Here is a 26,841-nt window from a genome sequence, read left to right as displayed (position 1 = left end):
GGACCATGGACCCTGAAACGCAAGCTTCCTCTCTTCCTTCTCCCTCAGCAAGATGATACTCACTCGCTTCTTACTTGGCAATTCGCTGAACCACAGCCTGCGACGCGGAGTGTATCTTTCTGAAAATTCTTCATCTTTGCTTAGGCTTATTTGTGTTCTTACTTGTCTGAGATTGAAAAACAACCAAGTTACAAATGATTGTTTGCATTCAGGTGATATTCACTAGATTTTTCTCAAAATTAGTAGGAAACTCCAGGTCTTTTTGCAACTTTTTTCTTATTTAGAAGACTTCCCAGCTCCATTTCCATGGGCGAGTGACTACCTCTCAGAACCTCATTTTCCTTATTGAGCTAGAGACGCTAAAAGCAAAAAGAGTTGCTATAGAATAAAACTGAAGAAAGCAGAGTCTGGTGCATATTAAGGACATAAGAAGACAATCGTGATAATGAAAAACTTACTCCGCATCAGGCACAGTGTTTATCATTTTACACGCATTACCTCATTTGATGGTATGCATTGTTCTAAACAGACACGGTGCTATGATTAAGAACAGGAGTTTGGATCCCAGCTTTACCATTTCATAGTGTGGCCTTGGGGAACCAACAGAATCTCTCTAAGCCTCAATTCCCTCATCTGTAAAACGGAGATTGTAAAAACTATAGGTGTTTTGGAGAGTTACTTGAGCTAATAAATGCAAACCTCTTAACACAGTCTGACATAGAGGACCTCCCATTAAATGCTAGCTATTACTATTATTAACCTACCTTAGGTTTATTCTATACAATAGAATAAAAGCATCAAAGCATAAGACACCCTGATCATTTTGGGGAGATAGTCAAATAAATAAGACAAGATTCTTGTCCTTAATGTGTAAAAATTACAGAGTGGAACACAGGTATGTAAACAGCATACACGAAATAAATATTCAGTATGGAACCAAGGCATGCTGTGGGAACACAAGGGAAGGAGCCACTAAAGTCAAAGGGATCCAGGACGGATCATGGAAGACCCAAAATTGGAGTTGTTCCTTTACATCAGCGGGCACTCAATGGGGAGGAAATGGGAGAGGGGTTTCCCAGGCAAAGGGAACAGCAGATACAAAGAGACAAGGAGACTTAATAGACAATAAAGAAACAGAATGAGTTAATTTCCAAGAAGTTGCTCCCAGAAGTAGACTTACCGCTTCTGCACGGAACAGCAGCAACAGCAACAGAAAATCGACTGGATGGTATTATCTGAAAAGCAGATCATTGTGAGACAGCCCTTAGTCCATGATATTGAATAGATGAGTCAGGTGGAGGAAATTCCCAAGGGCAGGAAGGATATGAATTATTATAAAGCATGTGCTAAGTCTTGACTATGCCCTCCTTTACTAGTGGAAGGGTGAGAAACTGTCACTAAAGCAAAAAAGAAGTTACTGGCACCCTGGCCAGTGTGGTTTCCCTTCTCAGGCTCTTCTCCCCGTTCTGGTTTATGCATTTCCTCAGTCTGTGAATGATAAGTGACCACTGTATTCTATTTGATCAGGCTAATGACAGCTAATAAGTGTAAAAAAAGAATGATTCAAAAAGCAGTGTTCTCCTAGAAAATATTAGCAGGGATTTTTCAATCAGATCCATCACATTTCTTTTAAAAATAGTTTTTAATAGTTTATTATTTAATATCTTATGTCCATGGAACCTAAATTTCCCAGGCATCTCCTTCTCACATTGACACCTTAAAATGAAGTATTAAAGAGCAGAATATGTTAGACATGAGTTTTGAGGTTAGACAGACCTGGGTTTGAACCCTCACTGTGGGGCTGATTATATCTGGGATGAGTCCCTTTGTTTACTCTTCTAAGTCTTTGCTTTCCTGCCTGCAAAACCAAGATAATCATACCTAACCCCTTTGAGAAAGCTTACAAGGCAGAGGTTAATCTCTAACTGTGGGTTTGGGGAAGTTACTGAACCGTTCTTTGCTTAAGTTTCCTCATCTGCAAGATGGGAGTAACAGGATACTCCGCATGAAAAACCTACTGTGAGGATTAATTGAATCCATTAATTGAATTGATTGAATTGAATCAATTCATGGAAAGCACCTGGAACAATGCCAGGTATATAGGAAGAGGGTAATCGAGAAGATCTATTATTACTATAGGGTTGTTGAGAAGATTAAAGTAGCCATCATCCTGGGAAAATAGACAAGGGGTACAAACAGAAGACACCCAGTATAGTCTACCCCCCAGCATCTGCTCTGTGCCCCCAGAACAGGGGATGCAATGGGGTCCCATAAGTCATCATGTTATCTCCAGGTGATGTCAGCGCGGTCATATTTCCACCCGAAACTTAGCACGCTAACCATTAGGATTCTTTTTTTTTTTTTTTCCAATTTTTTTTAATGTTTATTTTTGAGAGAGAGACAGAGAACATGGGTGGGGGAGGGGCAGAGAGAGGGAGACACAGTGTCTGAAGAAGGCTCCAAGCTCCGAGCTGTCAGCACAGAGCCCGACAGGGGGCTCAAACCCATAAACCATGAGATCATGACCTGAGCTAAAGTTGGACACTTAACTAACTGAGCTACCCAGGTGCCTCAAACATCAGGACTCTTTAAGTGAGGTAGGGAACAAAATAAGGAGAGAAGAAGAGTGACATAAAACACAGCTGCTACAATTCCCACATCTATGGTTGTGCTGTCCTAAGTTGATCGTAGATACCCCCTATCACCATCCATTCCATGTTTCCCTTTGCCTCAGTCAACACTTTGGCTGAAATAGGTACTTTATCTGATGGAATAACCCAAATGTTCATTCCTGTGGGACTTGGGTCCTTAGTTGGTCTTGTCTTTATGGGCTGTTATAATTCTCCAATGACCAGGAATACTATGAATATTGGGAAATGACACTAGTAAATTCCTTGAGTTTTGAAGTCCTCTTTGTCTTCTCTGTGAAGCACCAACCCAATTTCTTCCTGGTAATCAGGATATTCATCTCAGCTACATTGACCCTTTTCTGTGCCTATCAATTCCGTGACACGAGGAATCCAAAAGTGCCAGAGGGCAGTCTCAACTTTCAGGGTTCCCTAAGAAAGAGATGCTTCTCTTGGGCACTGAAATCTCCAAACCCACCAACTCAAGATCACAGATAAAGAGAACAATATTCCAGTGGGTTATTAGGTGAAATGGCGAAAAGGGCCACTCATACCCCCCTCCTTACTTCCCTGACTCATGCATCCTGGCTACACATTTGTTGTGATTTAAGACATTTATTGCACCCTATAGGATACCACTCCAACATTGTAAGATGTTATCTTCCAGATGTCAGAGTAACTGGCCCTTTAGTAGGCCATTCCTCTGTCCCATAAGCCAGCTGCTTCTGAATCATGGGACATGACGCTTAAGAGTATGCAGAGCACCACTGAGCAAACGCAAACAAAACTGACAAAAGGCAGCAGAGTATGTTAGACATGGATCATTTTCTGGACCTCTGATTTTATCTTTCCATTCTGTCCTCATTCCAAGAGTTTCAGCCATAATCCTCTCCCCCAGATCTTGTCACAAATCTCCTGACCTTGTTCTTTCCATGTTCCTGACTAGTTTTCTGCCATTGCCCATTAGTTATTGCAGATCAGTGTCTCATACTATCTCTTCCTAATGAAGTAAACAAATGGATGTACTTTTTGAAGTGCTGGGAGGATTGTATTTCAGCACTATCTTTCAGGAGTCCTCTGAACGTGGCTATAGCACAACGGCTGTTTATTTCCCCTTTCATATATGCTTAGGATGCAGATCTATCTAGAAGTAAGTCTTGATGACTACCTCCTCTAGGGGCCTCTCATGTGATTGAAGGAGAAGCAGAAAGAACAGGTACTATGTAAATATAAGTCATCTGCTCATGAAGCTATCTGGAGCCTTCTGGATCTACTGGGGCCGACCTACAAATATATCACTTCCATATTATGATGGAATGTTAGGCTATTCATGCCTAACTTTATGGTTCAATGAATCAGATGACACTAAGCTCATGATAGGCAGTTTGAATCACCTAAATATCTCATGATCCATGGTTGACTGTTCAGTCTTCACCAGGAGCAAGCCAGCAGCTATTTTCTTTCTTTTTTTAAAAAAAAAATTATGTTTATTTATTTTTGAGAGAAAGAGAGACAGAGTGCAAGGGGGAAGGTGCAGAGAAAGAGGGAGACACAAAATCTGAAGCAGGCTCCAGGCTTTGAGCTGTCAGTACAGAGCCCGGCATGGGGCTTGAACCCACAGACCACGAGATCATGACCAGAGCTGAAGTCAGAAGCTTAATCGACTGAGCCACCCAGGCGTCCCTAGTCAGCAGCTATTTTCAAATTAAAAATCAGCACAGTGTCAAGGCATTGCTCCAAACCCCTGGGGGATTGCTGATTTTCATCCTGAGACTTTACAGAAGCTCCATATAGCTAGCATTTTGCACTGCATTCCAGGCTACTGCCAATGATAATTCAAGTAACTGATAATTGACTTATTTCCCCCAGCTATAAGGCTATCCTTGGACCTCTAAATATATGACCAAATAAATCTCAGATCCAATTTTGACTCTTTCCTGGAGCCACTTCTCATATCTATTACTGTATTAGTCAGGGTTCCAATATGAAACATAAGATATTTAAATTAGAATAATTTTAGAAGTGTTCATTCACAAAGTCACTAATTACAAAGGTGTGGATGGGAGTAAGGGAACTATAAAGGATGTACAGGAAACTGGGTCCAACAGCACTGGAACTGTCACCAACCCTAGGTGCAAAAGGACCAGGAAAAGTGAGAGAGATTTAAGTACAACAGAGACCTCTTTGATTGGGGCAATGATCTGCTGTTGAGGGACATATCCAGCTCAAAGCAACCTCACCACAACTTCCTTCCATTAGTGTAATCCAACCAGAAACTGGGGCTTGGAAGCATATTGATCCAACCTCTACAGAATATGTTTCCAGGATAAAGTGCAAGGTGAAGAATGAATACCAAGAAGTTGGGCTCCCTGAGCCATCATAAAGGCTGGCCACCATATTTAATCCCTAGAGATCATCCTTCCAGGGTAATAAGGTAGATAAGAATAAGGATATTCAGTACAGTAATAGGTATATATTAGCCCCCTTTCCTTTCACAGAATTTGACCTTCCAAACCTAGATTCATGCATTAGTTGTTTGCCTTTCTCTGATTTGGACATTACCATTACTCGGTCTTTGGGCTCCTGACACTTTGTGGTCCAGTGGTAACCATTTCATTTCACCATGGTGACATAGTTCCAGTCCAAGCCCAGGCAAAAACTCATCTTTGCTCCCACTGCTATTTTATCACTCACTCCCAACTTAATAACTTTCTCTCTTCCTTTGCCTGCACGCAGAAACCATCCATTTTCCAAGGACCATTCCAACGTTCACTTCTAGACACTACAATAAAATAAATTAGTGAGTCCCCCAAATCTGCATTATATTGTGTATTAATAGGATTTTGCATTTCAACTGCTTCTGACTGTCAATTTCCTGGCAGTGTCTGCATGAACAAATGGCCAAAAACACTCCTGAGAAAGAAGGTACTTTAGCACGTGGGGGCTATCTGTCTGTCTGCTGGCAGGACTAGGTCTAATTTACATCCTTGCCAATTGATTCCAGTGTTGTTTTAGAGCCCCATGTAGGTCTATATCTATCCAGGCCAAGAGATGAAAAGTCAAATGTAGCTTATAAAAATGAGTGAATAGGTCAGAGTATGGTTTAGAAAGTGGCAAAAACTGTGGTCCCACGTAGAGGTATTCGTTTTCAAAATTTTTAAAATGCTCCTTCCCTCACCTGCATCACCTGTTTCCCCTCCCCACTGGATCACTGCCATTAGCATACAAATATACCATTATTTTCCCCATTAAAAACAAAAGAAATTACCCTTGATCTTCTTTCCTTGACCAGCTTTGCTCCCCATTTACAGTATAATCTAGACATGAGTAGTCTTCACTTATTGCTTTCAATTCTTCTCCTCTCATTTTCTCTTAACCATTCCAACCAAGCGTTTGTCCCCACCACCTCCCCAAACCTTCTCTTGTTAGGGTCATGGGATACAGGTGCACACCCCTGTATCCCATGGTTAATTCTATATCCTCTTACTTGGCCTCTCCACAGCATTCAATACTCTTCTCTGGCTTTTCTTTCTTCTCTATTTCACGGTTTTCTTCTCTCCCTCTCCAACCTCTTAGACTGGGGCCAAGGATAGCCTACCTCAAAGCATTTGATCTCTTCTTTTCTCGGTCTCATCCAATCATTTGATTGATTGTCTCATTCCTTTCTGTGTCTTAAAAACCATCTATCTGCTGATGACATCCAAATGTATACCTCCACCCAGTTCCAGTAAGAATTCCAGACTTGCATACCCAAATGCATTCTCAAATTCTCCATTTGGATGCCTAGTGGACACTTCCAATTCACATGAGGAAATCTGACCTCCTTCTCTTCCTTCCTCCCCAGACTTGCTACACTCATTCTCTCCATCTCGTCAATAGCAATTTCATTTTTCCAGTTGCTCAGGTCAATGATCTTGGAGTTGTCTTTGATTCTTCTCTTTCTCTCACATCCCAGTCCAATTTGTCAGAAAGCATTCTGACTCCGCCTTAAACATGTATCCAAGAGTTTCAGTTTGGGATGATGAAAATGTGCTGGAGATGGACAGTGGGGAGGGATGGTTGTACGATAATTCAAATGCACTTAATGCCACTGGACTGTACACTTACAGTTAAACTCGTAAATTTTATCTTATGTATATTTCATGATGTTTAAAAACTCACTCAGACACACACACACACACACACACACACACACACACACACACACAGAATCTTATTGCTTTCCCCCACCCTTCTGTTCCCACCATGGACTAAGCCACCAGCATTCATCTGGATTATATCAACAGCCTTCTGACTTCTTCCTGCCTCTACCCTAAACTCCCTATAGTTTCTTCTCAGCATAGCAGCCAGAGTAATTAATTTAAAACCTGAGTTGGGGGCACTTGGGTGGCTCAGTCAGTTAAGCATCCAACTTCAACTCAAGTCATGATCTCACGGTTTGTGAGTTCGAGCCCCGCATCAGGCTCTGTGTTGACAGCCCAGAGCCTGGAGCCTGCTTCGGATTCTGTGTCTCCCTCTTTCTTTGCCCCTTCCCCACTTGCATGCTGTCTCTCCTTCTCTCTCAAAAATAAGTAAACATTAAAAAATTAAAAAAAAATTTTTTAATGTTTATTCATTTTTGAGAGACAGAGATAGACAGAGCATGAGCAGGGGAGGGGCAGAGAGAGAGGGAGACACAGAATCCGAAGCAGGCTCCAGGCTCTGAGCTGTCAGCACAGAGCATGACGCGGGGCTCGAACTCACAAACCGTGAGATCATGACCTGAGCTGAAGTTGGACGCTTGTCCGACTGAGCCACCCAGGCGCCCCAAAAACATTTTTAATAAATAAAATAAAACCTGAGTTGGATCATTTTGCTCCTTGTCTCCAAACCCCACAATGGCTCCCCATTTCACCAACAGTGATAGCCAAATTTCTCACACTAGCCTATAAAACCCTCCAAGATCTGGCCTCCTTATTGCCTCTCACTTCTGTCCAATATGCTTTTACACATGTCACCCAGCCACATTGCCCTCCTCACTGTTTCTGAAGCGCACCAGGCCTGCTCTCTCCGTAGCTTCTATGCTTGTGTTCCACTCTCCCCTCCAGGTGTCAACATTCTTTTTTCAAATAATTTTAAAATTGAAGTATAGTTGACATAAAATATTATATTAGTTTCGGGTATACAACATAGTGATTCAACAATGACACACATTATGTAATGTTCACCACAATAAGTGTAGTTACCATCCGTCACCATACAAAGGTAGTACAATATTATTGACTATATTCCCTATGGTGTACTTTTCATCCCTGTGACTTACTACTTTTATAACTGAAAGTTTATACCTCTTAATCCCCTTCACCTGCTTTGCCCATCCCCCCCCCCATCTCCCTCCCTTCTGGCAACTAGTAGTTTGTTCTCTGTATTTATGAGTCTGTTTCTGTTTTTGTTTGTTCATTTGTTTTTTAGATTCTACCTGTAAGTGAAATCATATGGTATTTGTCTTTTCTGTCTGACTTATATCACTTAGGTCCACCTTCTAGGTCACCCATGTTATTGTGAACACAAAGATTTCATTCTTTCTCATGGCTGAGCAATATTCCATTTTGTATATATATATAATATATATATATATATATATATAATATATATATATATATATATATATATAATATATATATATAATACACACACACACACACACACACACACACCACATCTTCTTTATCCAGTCACCTATCAATGGACACTTAGGTTGCGTCCATATATTGGCTATTGTAAATAATGCTGCAGTAAACATAGGGGTGCATATATCCTTTCAAATCAGTGGTTTTGTTTTCTATCAGGTAAGTACCCAGAAGTGGAATTACTGGGTCATATGGTCTAAGGAAATGACCAAAAAAAGAAAAAAAAGTAGATCACTGGAACTGTATCAAACTAAAAAGTTTTTTCACAGCAAAGGAAACCATTAACAAAATGAAAAGGTGATCTACCTTTTGAGAGAAGATTATTTGTTAATAATATATTGGATAAGGGGTTAATATCCAAAATATATTAAGAATTCATATACTCAATATCAAAAAAAAACCCCACATAATCCAATTTAAAAATTGGCAGAGGACATGGATAGGCTTTTTTCCAAAGACACATGGAAAGTTGCTCAGCATCACTAATCACCATGGAAATGCAAATCAAAACTACAATGACATATCATATCACACCTGTCAGAATGGCCAATATCAAAAAAGACAAGAAATAACAAGTGTTGGTGAGGATGTTGAGAAAAGGGACCGCTTGTGCCCTGTTGGTGGGAATGTGAATTCGTGCAGCTGTTGTGGAAAACAGTATGGAGGCTTCTCAAAAAATTTAAAAAATGAAATTAACATCCAACCTTCTTAACTGTCCCCAATCCTTAAAGTCTTTGTTCAAAATCTTAACCCTCCCAATGAAGAGTAGCTTGACTAATTATTGCTGCCAACTGCACTCCCTGACTTGGGTATTTCTCACTTTATTTTTTTTTCTTTTCTTTTCTTTTCTTTCTTTCTTTTTTTTTTTATGGCATGTCTCACCTTCTAACATACTATGTGATTGACTGATTTTATTATTATTTTTTAATGTCTGTCTCCTCTACTCGAATGTAAACAGGGATCTTTGTCTTTTCTGTTCAGTTATATCTCAAGAGGCTAGAACCGTTGTTGACATATAATATCCACTCAGTAAATATTTGTTGAGTGGCTGGTACATGAATAAATTAGTTTGAAGGAGCATCAAATTATAACCTTTCCAGAACACCCACCTGTCTTTATTCAGTCCTAATGGGAAAACAAAAGCTGTATTTGAGAACAGAATAAGCAGGTACAATAGGAAGCAGTGAACAATGAGAGTGGTGATGTAGGAATAGATTATGAAAGTCCTTGAAATAAAGGAAGATAAGACCTTGAGTGTCTATGTAGTAGGAGGTCTTATTAGATACCGAAGATGAGAACAATTTGGTCACAGGCCAGAGCACACTCTGTACTTAGTCTACAAACCTTTGTAAGATGGTCCAGCAAGGTGAGCAATGACCATCTATGGCCTCATGTTTGTTTGTTTTTTTAATTTTTATTTTAACGTTTATTTATTTTTGAGACAGAGAGAGACAGAGCATGAACGGGGGAGGGTCAGAGAGAGAGGGAGACACAGAATCTGAAACGGGCTCCAGGCTCTGAGCTGTCAGCACAGAGCCCAACGCAGGGCTCGAACTCACGGACCGCGAGATCATGACCTGAACCGAAGTCGGACGCTTAACCTACTGAGCCACCCAGGCGCCCCTGGCCTCATGTTTTAATATAAACTAAAACCGTTTAATATTGTTGAGGCCAAGAAGTGTCTATAATGGTCTCTTTACTCCTTGAATGATCACTAGCATGTTATATTATTCTCTATATTTTTCCAAATGCTGGAAACACATCAAAACTAGAATTTATAGATTAAAAAAAGGAAACCCCCAGAAAATCAGGTAGGCCTGTGGTTAGCTAGTTAAGTGCCTATTCTCGGACTGACAACTTTTTACATGTACCTGATTTTTTAGTGAGAGTTGCAAAAGGCTTTTTATTTCTCTGATTCAGCCGCTGACTTCCCTTTTGCCTAACCAGAATTTTCGTCTTCCTCACGAGCCCCAATCTGTCTTCTCGGCACTGGGTGCAGATCTTCTGCCACAGGCCCTCACCCCCTGAAAATTTATGCCTGTGCAAAGCTCATCTCCACCCCCTTCCTAGTCAGGAGCACCGCTCAGCTGTTGAGCAGATCACGGTCTGCAGTGGCACTAAAACCACCGGAGACACGGACAGATGAGAGCCTCAGCAGCTGGGCAGCCCCATGTCCCCTGACCTCGCTTATTTTTAGCTGCAGCTTCCAAACCGGTGCCATTTCAAGGGACACCGACGCAGCAGCCAAGGTCACTGTGGGGCTGGGACTGCCATGGTAGGGGTGCCTGGCCCTGGGGCTGGAATTGGGACTGTGTCTGGGAGCCTCAACATTGGCTAGGCCAACGAGGCAACAGCTCTCCTCCTGTGCCATTCTGGCCTTTGCCCTCTTGGAGGCCATGGGGCTCTTTTGCCTGATGGCGGCCTTTCTCATCCTCTTCACCAGGTGACAGAACCATCTCGACGTCCCACGGGTCTTTCTCCCATGTCTCGCCTGTCCTGTATGTTCTTTTTCCCATACCTCCCCAGGCAGCCTGAGGAAAGTGGTTGGCTCAGGGTTTGACAGAAGGAAGACAAATAAACACTGTATTAATAAGAAAGAAAGAAAGAAAGAAAGAAAGAAAGAAAGAAAGAAAGAGAGAAAGAAAGAAAACTATCCTATCGGTTCCCCTCTCTAATTTTTCCTTGTCTGTGTATGATTCCACCACAGACATCTTGGATTCTTCCTGAGCCCTATCCTTTGTATCCAATCTGCCATTAATCTGTTCAAATCGTTTAGCTTTTTACTGCTTATTTCCCTTGCTACCAATATAGTCCAAGCCCTCATCAGCCCACACCTATATGCCTACAATAACTCCCGTATTCCTCACAACCACCCTATGAAGTAGGTGCCACTTCACAGCTGAAGAATCTGAACCACAGAGGGGGTCCTCCCTGCTGGGAGTCAGAGGGCCTTTAAGTTGAGAGCCAGGATTGGAACGCGGGCAGAGCGACTCCAGAGTCTCTGCTCTCAACCTCTGGGGACCGTGTTCGCTCAGTGATCGAATGAACTGGCCCACGTCCCTGCCTCTGTTCTCTCCTTCAGTCCATCCTCAAAGTTCATTTCCCTAAAAGTCTATCTCAGCCAACTGCTCTCCATCCTCAGCTCCTAAAAAGGCTCTCAGCCACAGATGGCATCAAGATTATACCCTCCCTCTGTTCATTGCCTTCCATAACTTGGCCAACTCCATGCCAACTCTCCAGGTTCACCACTCGTATTACACCGGCTTCCTCCACTTGCTCTGATGTCACAAACATCCTGAACATTTCTGCCTCCAGCCTGAGAAGGACTTCCACTGCAATCCACCCCCATCCGGTGGTCCTCCGGGCTCCCAGAGCACAAGGGATCTGTCCCGCCCCATGGCTCGTAACTGGGCACCATGTTAGATGGCCGTGTGCACGACAACCTTTGTGTAGGCTCCATCTCTCAAAGGGTTTCTCTGTCATACCACAACTGACATTTTAGATTGGGTGATTCTTGGGGGGATGGGGGCACTGTCCTGTGCATTGTAGGACATTTTTAGCCGCACGTCTGTGCACTAGGGGTCAGCAGAAACCCCTCACCCCTTCACATACATCTCCCCTTCTGGGTCAGGAAAACCAAAAACCTTCCAGGCGTTGTCAGATATCCCTCCCCACCCACCCGCCCGCCACCGGGAGACACAAAATCACTTGATTTTGAGAACCACTGAGCTACGTTGTAAACTCTTCAATTTCAGGGACTGTGTTTTGCACCTTGTTGTCTTCTTCAGAGCACCCAGTGTCGGTGCCTGGCACACAGCGAGAACTCAATAAATGGGCCTCACCCATACCTACACCCTCACAATACACCTGGGCTCTACTTTTCTGTAATTTGTTCTACTGCGTGATATCTCACACCTCAATGTTGGCTGCACAGAAAGCTAGGTTGACCACAACCTTTTGAATAAGTAGAACAGCAAAGTTGAAGAAAATAGCTTCCGGACCTTCGGCTAGTATTTGTAGGTCGTAAATCTAACCTTCTGTTCCAGATGCATTAAAAAAAAAGAAGTCACGTGTCCAAAATCAAGCGTAAATGCATGAGATGCTAAATGAAATAGTTAAAATCTCTCTGGTGTTCAAATGCTTTACCCATATTAGGACGGCATATGGGGGTTGGGAAGGTTTTAGTGTCAGACCAGCCTGCAGTCAAACCACGGCTCCATTTTCTTGTGGCAACAGTGAGATTCTGGACATTCAGCAGCCTTATCTGGAAAATACAGAAATGAAACCTATCTTCTAGGAAAGGCAGTTCCCCCCTCCTACTGACACAGCCCTTACTGGTAACAGACACTCTACTAACATCTTACTATACTAACTTACTCCCTAAACATTGAAATAGGTCCTGTTAGTACCCCATTTTACAGAGTAAAAACACTAACAGAGAGGTTCAGTCATTTGTCCAAAGCCACAGAATTAAAAAGCCACTGAGTCAGCATTTGAGCCTAGAGAGTTTGGCTCAGAGTCCAGGAGCAAAACAAGACTATCGTTATGGATGAGATTAAATACGATAGCAGAGGTGAAGCACCGAGAACATAAAACAGTTACTCATTTCTATTCCCAACTTTCTCCCTCACCCAGTTCCCTAGAACTAACTCAGCAAGTATTTTCTAGGTACTCACAGACTATGTCTAAGGTAAACAGACGTAAGCAGATGTGATTCTCCCTCTGAAGACAAAACAGGGGAATAAAGCCAAGCAAGCAAACCTGATCTTCAGTCCCCCAAGTCCCTTGTCCTGAGCCCATTCTCTACTCCTGACTCAAAGGCAAATGTTCCCTCCATTCCGGGCTCTAAGGGGTTCTCTCCCTATTATCAAGACAGCTCTCAGGAGAGGCTCTGAAACTTATTTTTGGTATAAATGATGTAATAAACGGATATAATAGTAAACATGTAGTACTGCAGTGCTTTTTTTTTAATGTTTATTTATTTTTGAGAGAGACAGAGTGTGAGCGAGGGAGGGGCAGAGGGAGAGGGAGATACAGAATCCAAAGCAGTCTCCAGGCTCCGAGCTGTCAGCACAGAGCCCGACGTGAGGTTCATGGGATCATGACCTGAGCTGAAGTCAGACACTTAACCAACTGAGCCACCCAGGCACGCCCCCCCCTTTTTTTTTTGCAATGCTTCTTTCAAAGGCATTTCCTTATTTGTAAGCATTCCGCCTATATTAAGGTGAACAGACAGATTAATTTTTAAGGAATTGGTTCACATGACTGTGGGGACTGGCATGTCCAAAATCTAATGGGGTGGGCTGGCAGGCTGGAAACTCAGAGAAGAGCTGTGTTCAAGTCCAAAGGCAGTCTGCTGGCAGAATGGACTTCAACTGATTAGATAAAGCTCACCTGCATTGTGGACAGTAATCTGTTTTACTCAAAGATCACTGATTTATTGTGTTTAAATTTTTTTTAAAAAACATTTATTTCCTTTTAAGAGAGAGAGAGAGAGCATGAGCAGGGGAGGGGCAGAGGGAGAGGGAGACACAGAATCTCCAAAGCAGGTTCCATGCTCTGGGCTATCAACACAGAGCCTGACATGGGACTTGAACTCACGAACTGTGAGATCATGACCTGAGCCAAAGTCAGACTTAGTAGGACACAGTTGGTGGCTTAACCGACTGAGCCATCCAGGTACCCCAAAGGCCACCGATTTAAATCTTGATTTAAATCCTCATCCCCCAAACACCTTCACAGAAATATCCAGAATAATATTTAACCAAACATCTGGGCAACATGACCCAGCCAAGTTGACCCATAAAAGTACCTATCATAATACCTTAAATTCAAATACCTTTTCCAGAGGAATTCCGGTATCAGTTAGCAGGCGGGAAAGATATCTGGACACTAGGAAAAGGCCTTCTGCTACTCACTTGAAGGACTACATGCCAGCAGAGTGGATTATAAACCCGACAATACCCCCTGGGTTACCTTTGATGTCTCCCGCAGACTGGGATTTAGGAGGAAGTATTTTCAAAGATACTTATTTTCCCTGAGTCAATAGCAAAGACAATTACCTTCAAAAAAAGTTACGACCTATGCCACCACTGCCTCAAGTGTAATAAAGTTTTTCTTCTCCCCTGAAGAGAAGCCACAGGCAGGCAGGCCCGTTTCCGTCTTGTTTAGGGTTCCATCCCTTCTGCCTGGCGCCACTGCCTGAGAAATAATTGTTGCGCAAATGAAAAACAAATTGTGATCGCCGAGCAGCAGTCCGCTGGTGTTCCCTTGTTTGGCGTGACTTCCCCAGACACCAGGCATCTTTATTTATGGATTGAAATACTGATTCCCTCCAAAGCAGATATCAATGATGATGAGATTTGTGGTCATTTTCAGTTTACAGCATTACAGGTCTTCCAGCGGGTGAACAGATGGTGAGTCGCTCCCACTTGCATTCTGTGATTATAGAAACTATATATTCTCTGATTAACCTGCAGAGAGAAAGTTCTCCCGTGCCTTTGGAAAATTCCCAGCTTAGGCAGAAGCTCGTGCATGTCAAAGGCCTTTGCCAGAGAGACTTAAAATGCCCCAGAGATGGGCCATGACTATTTGCCTGCTGGCAGGGTTGAGGATTATCTCAGGAAGGAGCTTCCTCTCCCAGGCTGATCTTTTCACCTGCTTCTTATTCCCCAGCAAGTATCTTTAATTATATATCAGGCACCAGCAAATCAGGAAAAAGGCACCGTATCCCAGCGTAATCTCCATGACCTTTAGCCATGGCACGTCTCTCAGGGGGAAGGTTGAACCTCTCATTTTTATTTGGTGTTCATGTTCTTCCCTGGGAACGCCTTCTCCCCTTTCTGTCACCCGCGCAAGGTGCCTGGAGCCCCCAGACGCATGTGGGTGGCCATAGCAGGGCTGCGGGGGAACAGGTTTCCCCAGGGGGCACTGGAAGGGAGTGAATGTAAGAAGCACCACTTCTCAGAGCACCTCTGAGGCCACCTTCCTGCACACAAACACTTGTCAGGTGAAAAGCGGTGGCCCCAGCTGTCTGGGAAGCAAAGCTCGTGCCCTTCCCTCCTTTTCTCCTGTTTTGAGGTTTACATCAGCATAACCTCGCAATCATCCCCTGGCATTTCTGATATCAGTGTTTCATTTTGAATCAGAGCCTCAGGTGAAATTCATTCCTCCTGAATTTGGTCATAATAACTGGCAGAGGGCTGCTGACGTGTACTTGAAAACATGAGTAACTGGCTTCGTTTCAAGAGCTGCCTTGAACCAAAGACCAGGCTGATCTCCCAACTCACCCATTCCAGGTTGTGGTTTTAAGGCAAGGAATTCTGGTGCCAGCTGTATGTGCAGCTGAAGGGTGTGGAGGCAAACCCTGAAAACTTGGGTGATGGATTGATTAGTGAGTCTCTGCACTCACTACAAGATATGCCTAACTTTTTTCCAGAAATTCCCAGAAAGGCCAAATGACTATCATAAATTCCTGCCACTAGATCTATTTCTTAAGGGCATTTTGAAGACAGGCACGTTGTAACTGATTTAACAGATGTTATCTGGGAGGTGCGACACATAGCTAGCTTTTCTTTAGCATGAAATTCGACCTCTGATCAGGCATCAGAAAAAGCTCTCACCAATGAGGGTAAGAGAAGGAGAAGGAAGGGGGTACAGAGGGAAAGAGGGAAGGAGGGACAGACCCGAATGAGGAAGGGAGGCAGAGAGGGAGGGAAGAAGTAACGCACTGATTTTTCACAGAAATGTGTATTCAATTTAGAAAGCTATCCTTTATTCTGAGTTTATGCTCTTTATATATTTGAGGTGTTAACTTATCGTTTTGTGTATATGCCTTCTTTTGATATTAAAAAGACACTCCTTCTGAGAGGAATGCTACGAGAACACTCCAGTGTGTGTTTCCTCTTGATGGTAAAATGTCCATGCATCTAAGAAACGGTAGCCACCAGAGAGGTCAGTCTTTTTGAATGGATTGACAAAAGAAGTAAACAACCGTGATAAATCCCAAACTGGTTTTTTGACATCATCTTGGTCTTACCTTAAACTAAGTGAAATAACAACTTTAGGGGATGCGTTGGCCCCTAACAGACATCTAACTAATAGATACTAACAGGTATCTAGCTCATGTGACAGGAAACTGATAAATTTGGTGGAGGACAAAAATGGCGCTTGGCCTGGCTGGAGCCTGAAGGGATGCCAGCTGTGGGGAAGGGGTGAAGAGGTTCTGGAAGCCTGAGTAGCTGGATGGGGTACTGAGCACCAGGGGAGATGGTATCCGGGGAGTAAAGGATGCTGTGAGGGAACACAGGCTCCCTGAAGACTGCCCATCACAGCCCTGGCCAGGGCGCACCCCCAGGCACCAGACATTCCTGAAGCCATCGTTTGCTCTACGCAGGAATGCTGATTTCTTCCCAGTAATGAGCTTTGGTGAGTTGGACAGGGCAGTCACCTTGCACACCATTCCTCTCTGCCGCCAGGTCTCAGAGCAGTGTTTCCGAGAAGACTGAGGTCTGTGACCTCAAAATTCATGACGAGCTCACAAAGATCACACCCAAGACATTGAGCCAGCTTGTGATGCGAAGTGTGTGGCCACAAGACCTGCTGGCAGGGCTGACGGTGTGCTGGAAGCCGCGTCCACTGACCCTCGGTGGGCAGGAAGTGCACAGGTGGTGCCGGCCAGGTGGGCTTCGCTGAGGAACAACAAGCCTCCCGGGCAGCGCTACAAATGGCGGTTGCAGTCATCATTATTGTGACAGAGTCTCACAGCTTCTGTGGGGCGGGAGTCCAGGCACAGCTCAGCTGGGTGCCTGCAGCTAGAGATCAACAAGTTTGCGAAGCTCATGAAAGTGTCGTCAGGTTGCGTTGATCTGCTTCCACGTTCACTTCCACGGCTGTCGGCAGGCCTTGGTGCGTTAGTGCCTCATGATAGGGATTCTCCATTGGCCACCTGAGAATGCTCACGGCATCGCAGCCGGTAATCCAAGAGACAAAGAACCCGAGCTCCCTAAGTCAGAAGCCCCAGTCTTTTTACAACCTAATCTCAGAGATAACACTACTGCTTTTATCATATTCTGCTCATGAGAAGTGAGTTACTGGGTCCAGTTCAGACTCAAGGAGAGAGATTGCACAGGGGTGTGAATGCCAGGAGGTGGAGGCCATTGGGGGCCATCTGAGAGGTGGCTATGCAGCTACCCACTTTATCTTTATATTTATAATAACAGTACTGATTGAAGATATTAACTTGATAGGGTTTGGTGTGGAAATCGAATACAACAAGGTTTGAGAGAGGGCTTTAAAAATAGAGGCCCTACGCCTGGGTGGCTCAGTCGGTTAAGCATCCTACTCTTGGTTTTGGCTCACGTCATGATCTCATGGTCATGGGATGGAGCCCTGCGTCGGGCTCTGTGTTGACGGCATAGAACCTGCTTGGGATTCTCTCTCTCCCTCTCTCTGCCCTTCCCCCACTCACACTTTTTCTCTCTCTCTCCCTCTCAAAATAAATAAACTGGTTTTTAAATTAAAAAAAAAAAAAAAAAATAGAAGCCCCAGAAAGGCAATGTGATCAAGTGTCCTTAACTCACCCCCAGATCCAACTATGGAGGTAAGTCTGGAAATCTACATTTTAACCGTATCCCGTGCATACTTCAGGCCCACTAAGACTTAAGAATCACTCATATACGTCATTATATTTTTCCCTTCTACTGTCCAAGTTGGGAAGAAAAGAAAGGCAGAGAAATTAGGTTAAAGTGAGGTGGAGGGGAAGGGAAGAGTTGACTTTTTCAAACCCCTCCTTGGCTCTTCTCCCTGGGCTTTGTCCTCTAAGTGACTTTACTAGGCTGGGTCTGTCCTCGGAGCCACTGCTTGTGGGTAGAAACCTTAGCAATACTCAGTTACGTTTCACCAAATGAGTTGCACTCCAGCAGTGCCCTGATACCCCACTCAGTCTCTCCCCACCATTCAGTATGACCAATATCTCACCTTCTACAATTATTTCCTCCTGCCCTACAGCAGCCTATCAGGCCAGACTTCTAAGACAGCTCTTAAAACAACAAACATATTTGGCAAATGCCTCTGGCCTCGCAAACACATACACATATTTTTTGATTAGCAGTAACACACCTGGAGGCATCTCTTGGCTTCCTCTTATCAACAGAAAACGCTTATTGTTTTACCCAGAAGCACATAGAGCCATATCTACACGTGGCTTGTGGCAGAAATAAATAGGCGATTTTTACCATCAAACAAGTCACCAGAAGCTGGAAGACGGTGAACGTTCGTCAAATCCATGCCCTTCCAGGCCAGCCAGGATGATCCACAAAATAGCACCACCAACACCCAATCCTGTCTCAACCCTCAGCATTATTTATTTTATATGTCACTAAATCTTTCCTGTTATCATTTATAGCCTTTTCGCTAGTTCTGACCTCAGGAAAAATGAACAACAGATGCTCACATAGCTTTTAATAAAAAGGTTAAGTCACTGCTCATCTTTGTCCTACCGTTGGGGGAGGCGGGGACATAAATTGTTGCCTCTCAGCTCTTTCTGCTTCGCTCCGGTTCATGTGAATTTCTGATAACAAGCAAGCCCCATTTTGTCTAGGAGTGGATCAAGATGGTAAGTTATATTGGGGTCAGCCCAACTGGAATAGCCTCGTTTACTTTTTACAAATTCTCCCCACAGGTGTTGGGTCCTGTGAGGTGATCTGGTTGCAACAGATGACATGTAAAAACTGCAATTAATCAATTTTTCCCAGTGCCACTTAAGAATCAGAGATGTAAAAACTTCGTTAGCTGCTCTTTGATTGCTTTCCTCTGATAGGACTGAGCTTTGTTAAGACTAGGTTCTATAGTCATTCCGAATGAAAATCAAAGATAGTATTTGCCTTCCTTACTTTTTAATTATTTGCATGAGAAGGCCCTTGTGGAGCTAAATTCATAAGCATTTTCAAAATGCACAACAGTCTTCCAAAGCAACCCCAAAATTAAGATCACGAAGGCCCTGTTATTTTTAGCTGCTGTTTATGAAATCTTGTGGCGAGGTGGGCAGAAGGAGGGTACCATTTTACAGACAGGGACCCAACCTAAGAAGTTGCCAAAGGTGACCCAGCAAAGCTGCAGCAAATCTGGACGCTACAACTTGGTCTCCTGGTCTTCAGCTCTGAGTTCTTGACACGACACATCACTCTAAAAGCAAACACTTTTCAGGGGCGCCTGGGTGGCTCAATCAGTTAAGCGTCTGGCTTCGGCGCAGGTCACGACCTCATGGTTTGTGGGTTTGAGCCCTGCTTTGGGTGCTGTGCTGTCAGCTCGGAGTCTGGAGCCTGCTTCAGATTCTGCGTCTCCCTCTCTACTCTTTGCCCTTCCCCTGCTCATGCTCTCTGTCTCTCGCTCTGTCTCAAAAATAAATAAACATTGAAAAAACTTAAAGAAAAAAGAAAACCACTTTTCAAACTGAATTTCCATACATGCATGTAGATTTAAGGCCAGTAGTCGGTTTCCCTTTGCAGTCTCAATGAGTGACCTTTACTGAAGTTACATCACTACGATGGTTATTTAAATAACGCACAAAACCCCATCACAACATCTGGGGACATGATCCTCCAAATTTCACAAGCTTTATGCCATCTGCCAGAGTTCGAGAATAAGTAACACGCCCAGTACAAGCCCTGCTGATGACTGCAAAGCCATCGTACTTACAGGTGGAAAGAATCATGGTTGTACTTCTGCAGGGAGTATACAAAGCAGCATTCAGTTCTTCAGCGGTGGTTCGGTCACAAAAACACATCTTTTAACTGAAATCATAGCTCACCCAAGATGTTTCTCACGAGCAAAGTTAACCCCACCTATTTTCCTGTTCTAAAAACCTCAGAGAAAAGTGTGTGAATGACAACCGAATGGCCTATATACGAAAGTTCAATAATCTACATCCAGATCTCTGAGGGTAGCTGCAACGGATTCCTCATTCCCAACTGTGTGGGCGATTCCAGAAAACAACATTTTCAAGAAGTCAACAATATTTTTGTAAGAGACCTTAAAAAGCATCAAATCAAGCTGCCTTCTCTGGACACAGAAGGAGATGGATGCACAGATAGGACAAGGGACACAGTGGTAGAAAGAGAATTAGATTCTCGGTATCGAAGTATAAAGTCTAGAATGTTCTGTCCTCCCACTCAGTACTGACACCTCAAGGCCCATATTACGAAACTTCATTTTTTTGTGGGGATGGAAAGCCAATTCAATAAGGTACCTAAAAGGTGACTGAGCCATGGCTGAGAAATATAAAAATGATGTCAATAAGAAATGCACTTAGGAATTCTACTTCATCCCCTTGGAAAATATAACCAAGAATTAAAACTAAAAGGAACGATTCTAATGAAGACACAGCATATTCACATTGCCTTTCCTATTTCCTGCTTTATAGATTAAGATCTCGTTAAGCATTCTGGGTGGATTCTTCTATTTTTACTTCACTTTTTGCTTTACTTACGCTTTTATACAAAAACTTTTTTTTTTTTAATTTTTTTTTTTTTAACGTTTATTTATTTTTGAGACAGAGAGAGACAGAGCATGAATGGGGGAGGGTCAGAGACAGAGAGGGAGACACAGAATCGGAAACAGGCTCCAGGCTCTGAGCTGTCAGCACAGAGCCCGACGCAGGGCTCGAACCCACAGACCGCGAGATCATGACCTGAGCCGAAGTCGGACGCTTAACCGACTGAGCCACCCAGGCGCCCCACAAAAACTTCTTTTAAGTTCCGGTGAAAATTTTGAAGATTGTTGAAGAAAAGGTTCCCAAATGTTGTCAGGTGTTACCCATCTTGTTTTCCACATCAACAGTATACGTAACGATGAGCACAAGGACTATACTCTGTCCTCACTTTCTTCAACACCATCTAGCACTTTGAACATAGCTCCTCCAGGTGAACAGGGAAGTGTGGGAAGGGACAGGGAGGGGTGGGAGGGGTCAAGATGAAGGAGAAAGGAAGGAGAAAGACAGAAAAACCATACTCAAACCTGAGTATAACGAATATGGTCAACTCCTTGAATGAGCTACAATTCAGTTAAAAGGTACATATGTGTTTGTGACGGGGGTACAGGTAAACAGGAAGATGAGGAGGAAGGTGACAAACAGTGACAACACTTAAGATCATTTTTTTTTTCCATTATAAGGAGGGTACGGAAGGACAGCTCTCAGTGGATGGACAGACCCAAAGGGAAAGAGATGGCCCCCCAGGGTCTTAGGGAGGCACTACTCAAGACAGCCAGCAACAGTTCTGTGTTCACACAACACCTGTGGCACAGGGGACGCCATGGCAGTCCCCAGAGTGATCAGAACTCCTTAAAGAAGGGCCCTGTGTGTTGGGTGTTTCTCAGCTTTCTACCCCCATAAAACCAAGAAAAATGTATGGGGCAATACATGGCCTCTGCTGCTGATAAGAAACTGTTTCTCTTCCCTGGGCTCGTGAGCGAAAATGAAGTTTCCACCTCAGCTGGTGTCTTAGTCAGAGATTGTTAACAGTCAAAAACCCACTCAAACAAACTTGATCACAGGGTCTACCATGAGGCTATCTCACTGAGATAACTGTCTCACTGAGACAATCTCACTGATCCGGGGATCCAAGTCCAACCAGGTCTCCTGAAAACCATCTGGGAGATGGCTCAATACACCATTCTCTCCATTTTTCCTGGTTTCTCGGCCAGAAGCTGAACTTGCTCCTGGGTCTTGCTTGCAGTGGGGGCAGGCTTTGTTGTGAACATCACATTCTCATCATTCTCCCCCAGAGCCCAGCACCTCCACTTACAGCATCTATGTCCTGGGGCAGATTCTTAAGCCATAAAAAGTGACTGATTACCCCTAGTTCAACTTTTACCTAACCCCTTTTAGTGATAGATACCATGGGCAGGGTCAATCAGCCCAAATATGGGCCTGGTTAGGGGCTTAAATTAGACAGGTACCCCCAAACATGTCTGCCTAAATGGAGAGGGAATATTAATGCCAGAAGGGTCCAGACTTTTTTCTCTTCAATAAGGAATATTTGATCCCTGGGGGAAAAGAAATTGACAGCTGCAAGGCACAGTCCCTAGTCCTAAAAAGGAAAGCTCATGTGTTACAGAATTGAACGTGCTAATTAAAAGACAACTCATGTTTCTTATAAATATATATCTTTATATATTATATATTTACAATATATACAGCATACAAATATTTTTAATGTAATACTAATTGCAGTCTTGAAAACAGAGGTTTTCAAAACAAAAGAAGGGTACTTATCCAAGATGGGTTCCCGATTCTTCCAGAACCCACATTCCAGACAATGCCTCAGGCCCAGATTTCCATAGACATCAAAGGAAAGAGAAGGGTTGCTGGAACAAGGCTCTAATTCCCAGATATCCTGACCTTCACTGGCACCAGCTAACATGGCCCCATGTACACCCCTAAAAAGGGCAAACCTTGGGGTCTGGGCATGGTACCTAGCACGTGGTAGGCACTCAAATACCTGTGGAATGGATAAAAGTGAGTGCTTTCCATCGCCATCTCTAAGGCAGCATTTCCATAATCTGAAAGGTTCAGTGCCAGAGCTCAGGCTGGTCTAGAAGCAAATGCTTTAGGTGTTTCCACTTTATAAGTAAAACAATCTACACATTCGAGTGCTAAATAAATTAAAAGTTAGCCACAAAGTGCCATTTCTTCCTCATGCTTTGGAATCTGGAAGTCACAGATCACACCATCACTTATCTTCCAAAAGTTTCTTCACATTCGACTAGTTCATCTATTGTACGCAGCAAATCTTCAAAGGAAGGCCTTCCCTCCGGTTTCTACAATGAAAAATCAAAGAGAAGCTGTGGGTTCCAGAATCCATTCCAAAACTAATTTCTCACTGCTCAAACTCACATAACTGCAAGATACTGATCGTCTGGTACTAGAACATGCAGGCATCTCCAAATGGGACTTCTCTATTCTACATATACTATTGCTAGACAAACCTTTCTCCTACACTGCTTTTGTGTTCCCACTCAAGAAGCTAAGAGAGCTCTTTATTGCCTGCAAAATCAAGTCCTGCTAATTCGCAGTGCCCTCTATACCCTCTCCTCTCCCACCCTCTTGCTACCCAGTTTCATTTCCCACAAAAACTCTCACATGGGCTTTCTACTCTATCAGACCAATCTCTATCCTCAGGTACACACACCACACATTACCACCACCTTACCTTTGCTCATGCTGTCCTCTCCCACCCCCAACAGCCCTTCCTGCCCAGGCCACTCCCATGCCAATCAGTGCTCTTTGGAGGCATCATAGTAAGTGGCCACGAGCATAGGCTCCGCCTCTCTGTAGCAAAGTGGCCTTGGACAAGTGTCAACTTCATGGGCCCTGGTCTTCTCATCCACAAAGTGGTCACAGTAAAAGTCTCTGTACCTCAAAAGGTTATTTTGAGAACTAAATCTAAAACACTTGGTATCGTGCCTAGCACACAATATATGTGAGTTAATATCATCTTTCAAAAGTCATTTTAGTGCCTAATCTCTTCTATGAGGTGACATTTTAATACATGGGGAAGGAACACTTCCAAAGACTATGAGTAAAGAGATCTGGGGAAGTCGAGGTTTGGAGAAAGAAACCCTCTCTCGTGAAAGAGTAATAGTTCAACAGTACAAGAAGTCCGCGGAAAGAAGAGCTACTTCTCCAGGATTATTCCCTGAGTCCCTAACTCAGGCAACTGGGACAGGATTTCTACTTGGGAGTGGGGTGGCAGCCTGCATTTATTATCTTATTTTCATCTTCCATGTCTTCACATTCTTCTTCCCATTACTCAGACCTGATTTGAGAGGGCTGGCTTTCCACCTAGAGTTTGGAATCATACAAAACGTGCACTGACTCACTAGGCTGTGAAGACTATACGTTACTAATCTACCAAGCCCAGATCCCTACATGTTTTCAGGATTCAGGAAGAAAGCACACAAAAAATCATTACCTCCTGCCAACACCTCAGCATCATCTCGTACATGTATTTGGATGCCAACTTCGGCCTGTAGAGTCGGTGGCCACGAGTAACCATGGTTACCACTTCATAGTTGGTGTTTTTCTCAAATGGCATTCTGCCTTCGGTGAATATTTCCCACATTAAAACACCTGGAAAAAGAAAGAGAAGGATCACCCACGGATGCACCCACTTCCTCTTCAGAGCAGAGCCAAGGAAAAACAGACCATGTTCTTACCAAATGACCAGACGTCTGATTTGCTGCTAAAGCGGCTGTAATTAAACACCTCCGGTGGACACCACTTCACTGGAAATTTTGCACCAGAAGAACTTGTGTACTGATCATCCAAAACATACCTAAAGTAAGACACGCCATAGGTTTATGCCTCTGAGCTATGATCTACATTTTGTACATGCTCTTCAATTTTTTTTTCTTTCCTCTTAGAATCAAAAACACAGTTGACTGAAGTCCAACAAGCATCCGGTTGAAGCTAAATGTTTGCCTCAGTGGCCACGCCTGGTGATTTCCATCTTCCTCTGAGCTTCATTTATGTGCTTGAGATGGGCACGTTGTAACATTAGTACCTGCCCTTTTGTGTTTCTGTGTTGTGTTTGTTTTTTATAATAGAGGCAGAACACAATAAAAGAGTTAGCAAACTTTTTTGGGGGGGTTAGCAACTTTGTTCTTTAAACAAAATTTAACCCGAAGGGCCCACATGTAAAACATCTAAAGCAGAGCTGCTCTAAAGGAAGTGGTGCAGAGCATTTGGAGACGCATGTGCTTTTAGCCCCCACAATTCCACAGAGTGCAACTTAAACCTACAGCAAATGAAAACAGCAAATTGCAAAATGACATATGTAAATGGTGGAGTATATATTTATATGCCATGACATCTGTCCCCCCCCACACACACAATTACACACTGAAAACAATACTATGTAATTTTTGCTATGCAAGCTTACTTATGTTCTTCTGGATAGACACACACAAACTGGTAACTCTGGCTACCTGGGGGGAGGACCTGTGATCGGGGCGGTGAATATGGGGACTTCAGCCCTTTCTGTTGTGTGTTCTGTATGTATTTACAAAAGGAATGCATTTATGTATCACATGAACATATCAAGTTAATTTCCAAAAGCTCCATGAGAAAACATTCACATAATTGCACAAAATTCCTTTGCTGCATGGACAGAGATGGTAACAATGCCCCCATGGGCTGGATCAAGTTGTCAATCAGGGGAGTCTGAATTCAGTTTTAATGAGGATTTTAGAGGGGCTGATGCGAAAGCACACATTTTCTGAAAGCCAAACCTGTGAAAATCAAACATGTGAAACTGGAGGACTGCCCCTCAGAGAAAATCTTCATAGAAAGCATATAAAGTGCAGGGGTAAGTACTGCCCTGGCAGGCAGCAGTCCTGTTCTCATTAGGAACTAAACATGGCCTGTATGACCTGTTCCTTCTGTGGCTTCATACCTGCTCCTTGTGCTGGCCCTGGGCTAACCACCCTGGCCCTCTTTTGATTCCTTCAGCAGGCCAAGCTTGTCCTCAGATTTCAAGCTTTTATATTTGCTGTTTCTTCCACCTGGAATATTTTGTCCTCAGATTTCCACCTAATTGGCTATTTCTGCCTTTTTGGTCTCAGTTCAAATATCCTGGTCTCAAAGAGGTCTTGCGACATGAGTAGGCATTTTCCAAAGAAGACATTCAGATGGCTAACAGACACATGAAAAGATGCTCAACATCACTCCTCATCAGGGAAATGCAAATCGAGACCACACTGAGATACCACCTCACACCTCACATCAGAATGGCTGAAATTAACAACACAAGAAGCAACAACACAAGAAACAACAGGTGTTGGCGAGGATGCAGAGAAAGGGCAACCCTCTTGCACTGTTGGTGGGAATGCAAACTGGTGTAGCTGCTCTGGGAAACAGGGTGGAGGTTCCTCAAAAAACTGAAAATAGAGCTACCCTATGATCCAGCAGTCGCACTACTAGGTATTTACCTAAAGGATACAAAAATACAGATTCAAAGGGGTACGTGCACCCCAGCATAGCAAAACTATCAACAATAGCCCAACTAAAGAGACAGCCCAAGCGTCCATTGACTGATAAATGGATAAAGAAGACGTGGTATATATATATACAATGGAACATTACTCTGGCATCAAAAAGAATGAAATCTTGCCATTTGCAATGATGTGGATGGAGCTGGAGTATATTATGCTAAGCAAAGTAAGTCAGTCAGAAAAAGACAAACACCATATGATCTCACTCATACGGCTTAAGAAACAAAACAGATGAACATATGGGGGAGGTGGAGACAGGGAAACAAACCATAAGACACTCTTAATGACAGAGAACAAACAGGGTTGATAGAGGGAGGTGGGTGGGAGATGGGCTACATAGGTGATGGGGATTAAGGAGGATACTTGTGATGAGCACTGGGTATTGTATGTAAATGATGAATCACTGAATTCTGTTCCTGAAACCAATATTGTGCTGTATGTTAACCAGAATGGAAATACAAATGTGAGAAGAAAACAAAAAACAAAAAGAAAAA

At 43.4% G+C, this 26,841-nt stretch overlaps 2 protein-coding genes and 1 pseudogene across 6 annotated transcripts in view; 1 reads left to right on the top strand and 2 right to left on the bottom strand.

Moving 5' to 3' along the window:
* Positions 1-1,687, bottom strand: part of TXK (TXK tyrosine kinase) — a 43,737-nt gene extending 42,050 nt beyond the window's left edge. Inside the window, exons 1-2 of one of the 2 annotated variants that reach the window (XM_042936445.1) lie at positions 1,181-1,687; positions 64-166 (exon numbers count right to left, since the gene is read on the bottom strand). In XM_042936445.1, the coding sequence (XP_042792379.1) occupies positions 64-166; positions 1,181-1,251 (174 nt within the window). In that variant the 5' untranslated portion in view covers positions 1,252-1,687. The remainder of the gene's footprint in view (positions 1-63; positions 167-1,180) is intronic. The other variant, XM_042936446.1, reaches the window with a different exon arrangement.
* A 7,962-nt stretch (positions 1,688-9,649) lies between these two features.
* Positions 9,650-10,854, top strand: LOC122218515 (annotated as a pseudogene).
* An 11,648-nt stretch (positions 10,855-22,502) lies between these two features.
* TEC (tec protein tyrosine kinase) overlaps positions 22,503-26,841 on the bottom strand; it is a 125,832-nt gene continuing 121,493 nt past the window's right edge. For all 4 annotated transcript variants that reach the window (XM_042936440.1, XM_042936438.1, XM_042936439.1 and 1 more), the window contains 3 exons: positions 24,512-24,630; positions 24,268-24,425; positions 22,503-23,113 (listed from right to left, as the gene is read on the bottom strand). In XM_042936440.1, coding sequence (XP_042792374.1) covers positions 23,030-23,113; positions 24,268-24,425; positions 24,512-24,630 — 361 coding nt within the window. In that variant the 3' untranslated portion in view covers positions 22,503-23,029. The remainder of the gene's footprint in view (positions 23,114-24,267; positions 24,426-24,511; positions 24,631-26,841) is intronic.

This window comes from Panthera leo, chromosome B1, assembly GCF_018350215.1.
Source record: "Panthera leo isolate Ple1 chromosome B1, P.leo_Ple1_pat1.1, whole genome shotgun sequence".
In the NCBI taxonomy this organism is placed as follows: domain Eukaryota; kingdom Metazoa; phylum Chordata; class Mammalia; order Carnivora; family Felidae; genus Panthera; species Panthera leo.
Note: the sequence above shows the minus strand (reverse complement) of the source record. Positions and strands in the feature narration are given on the sequence as shown.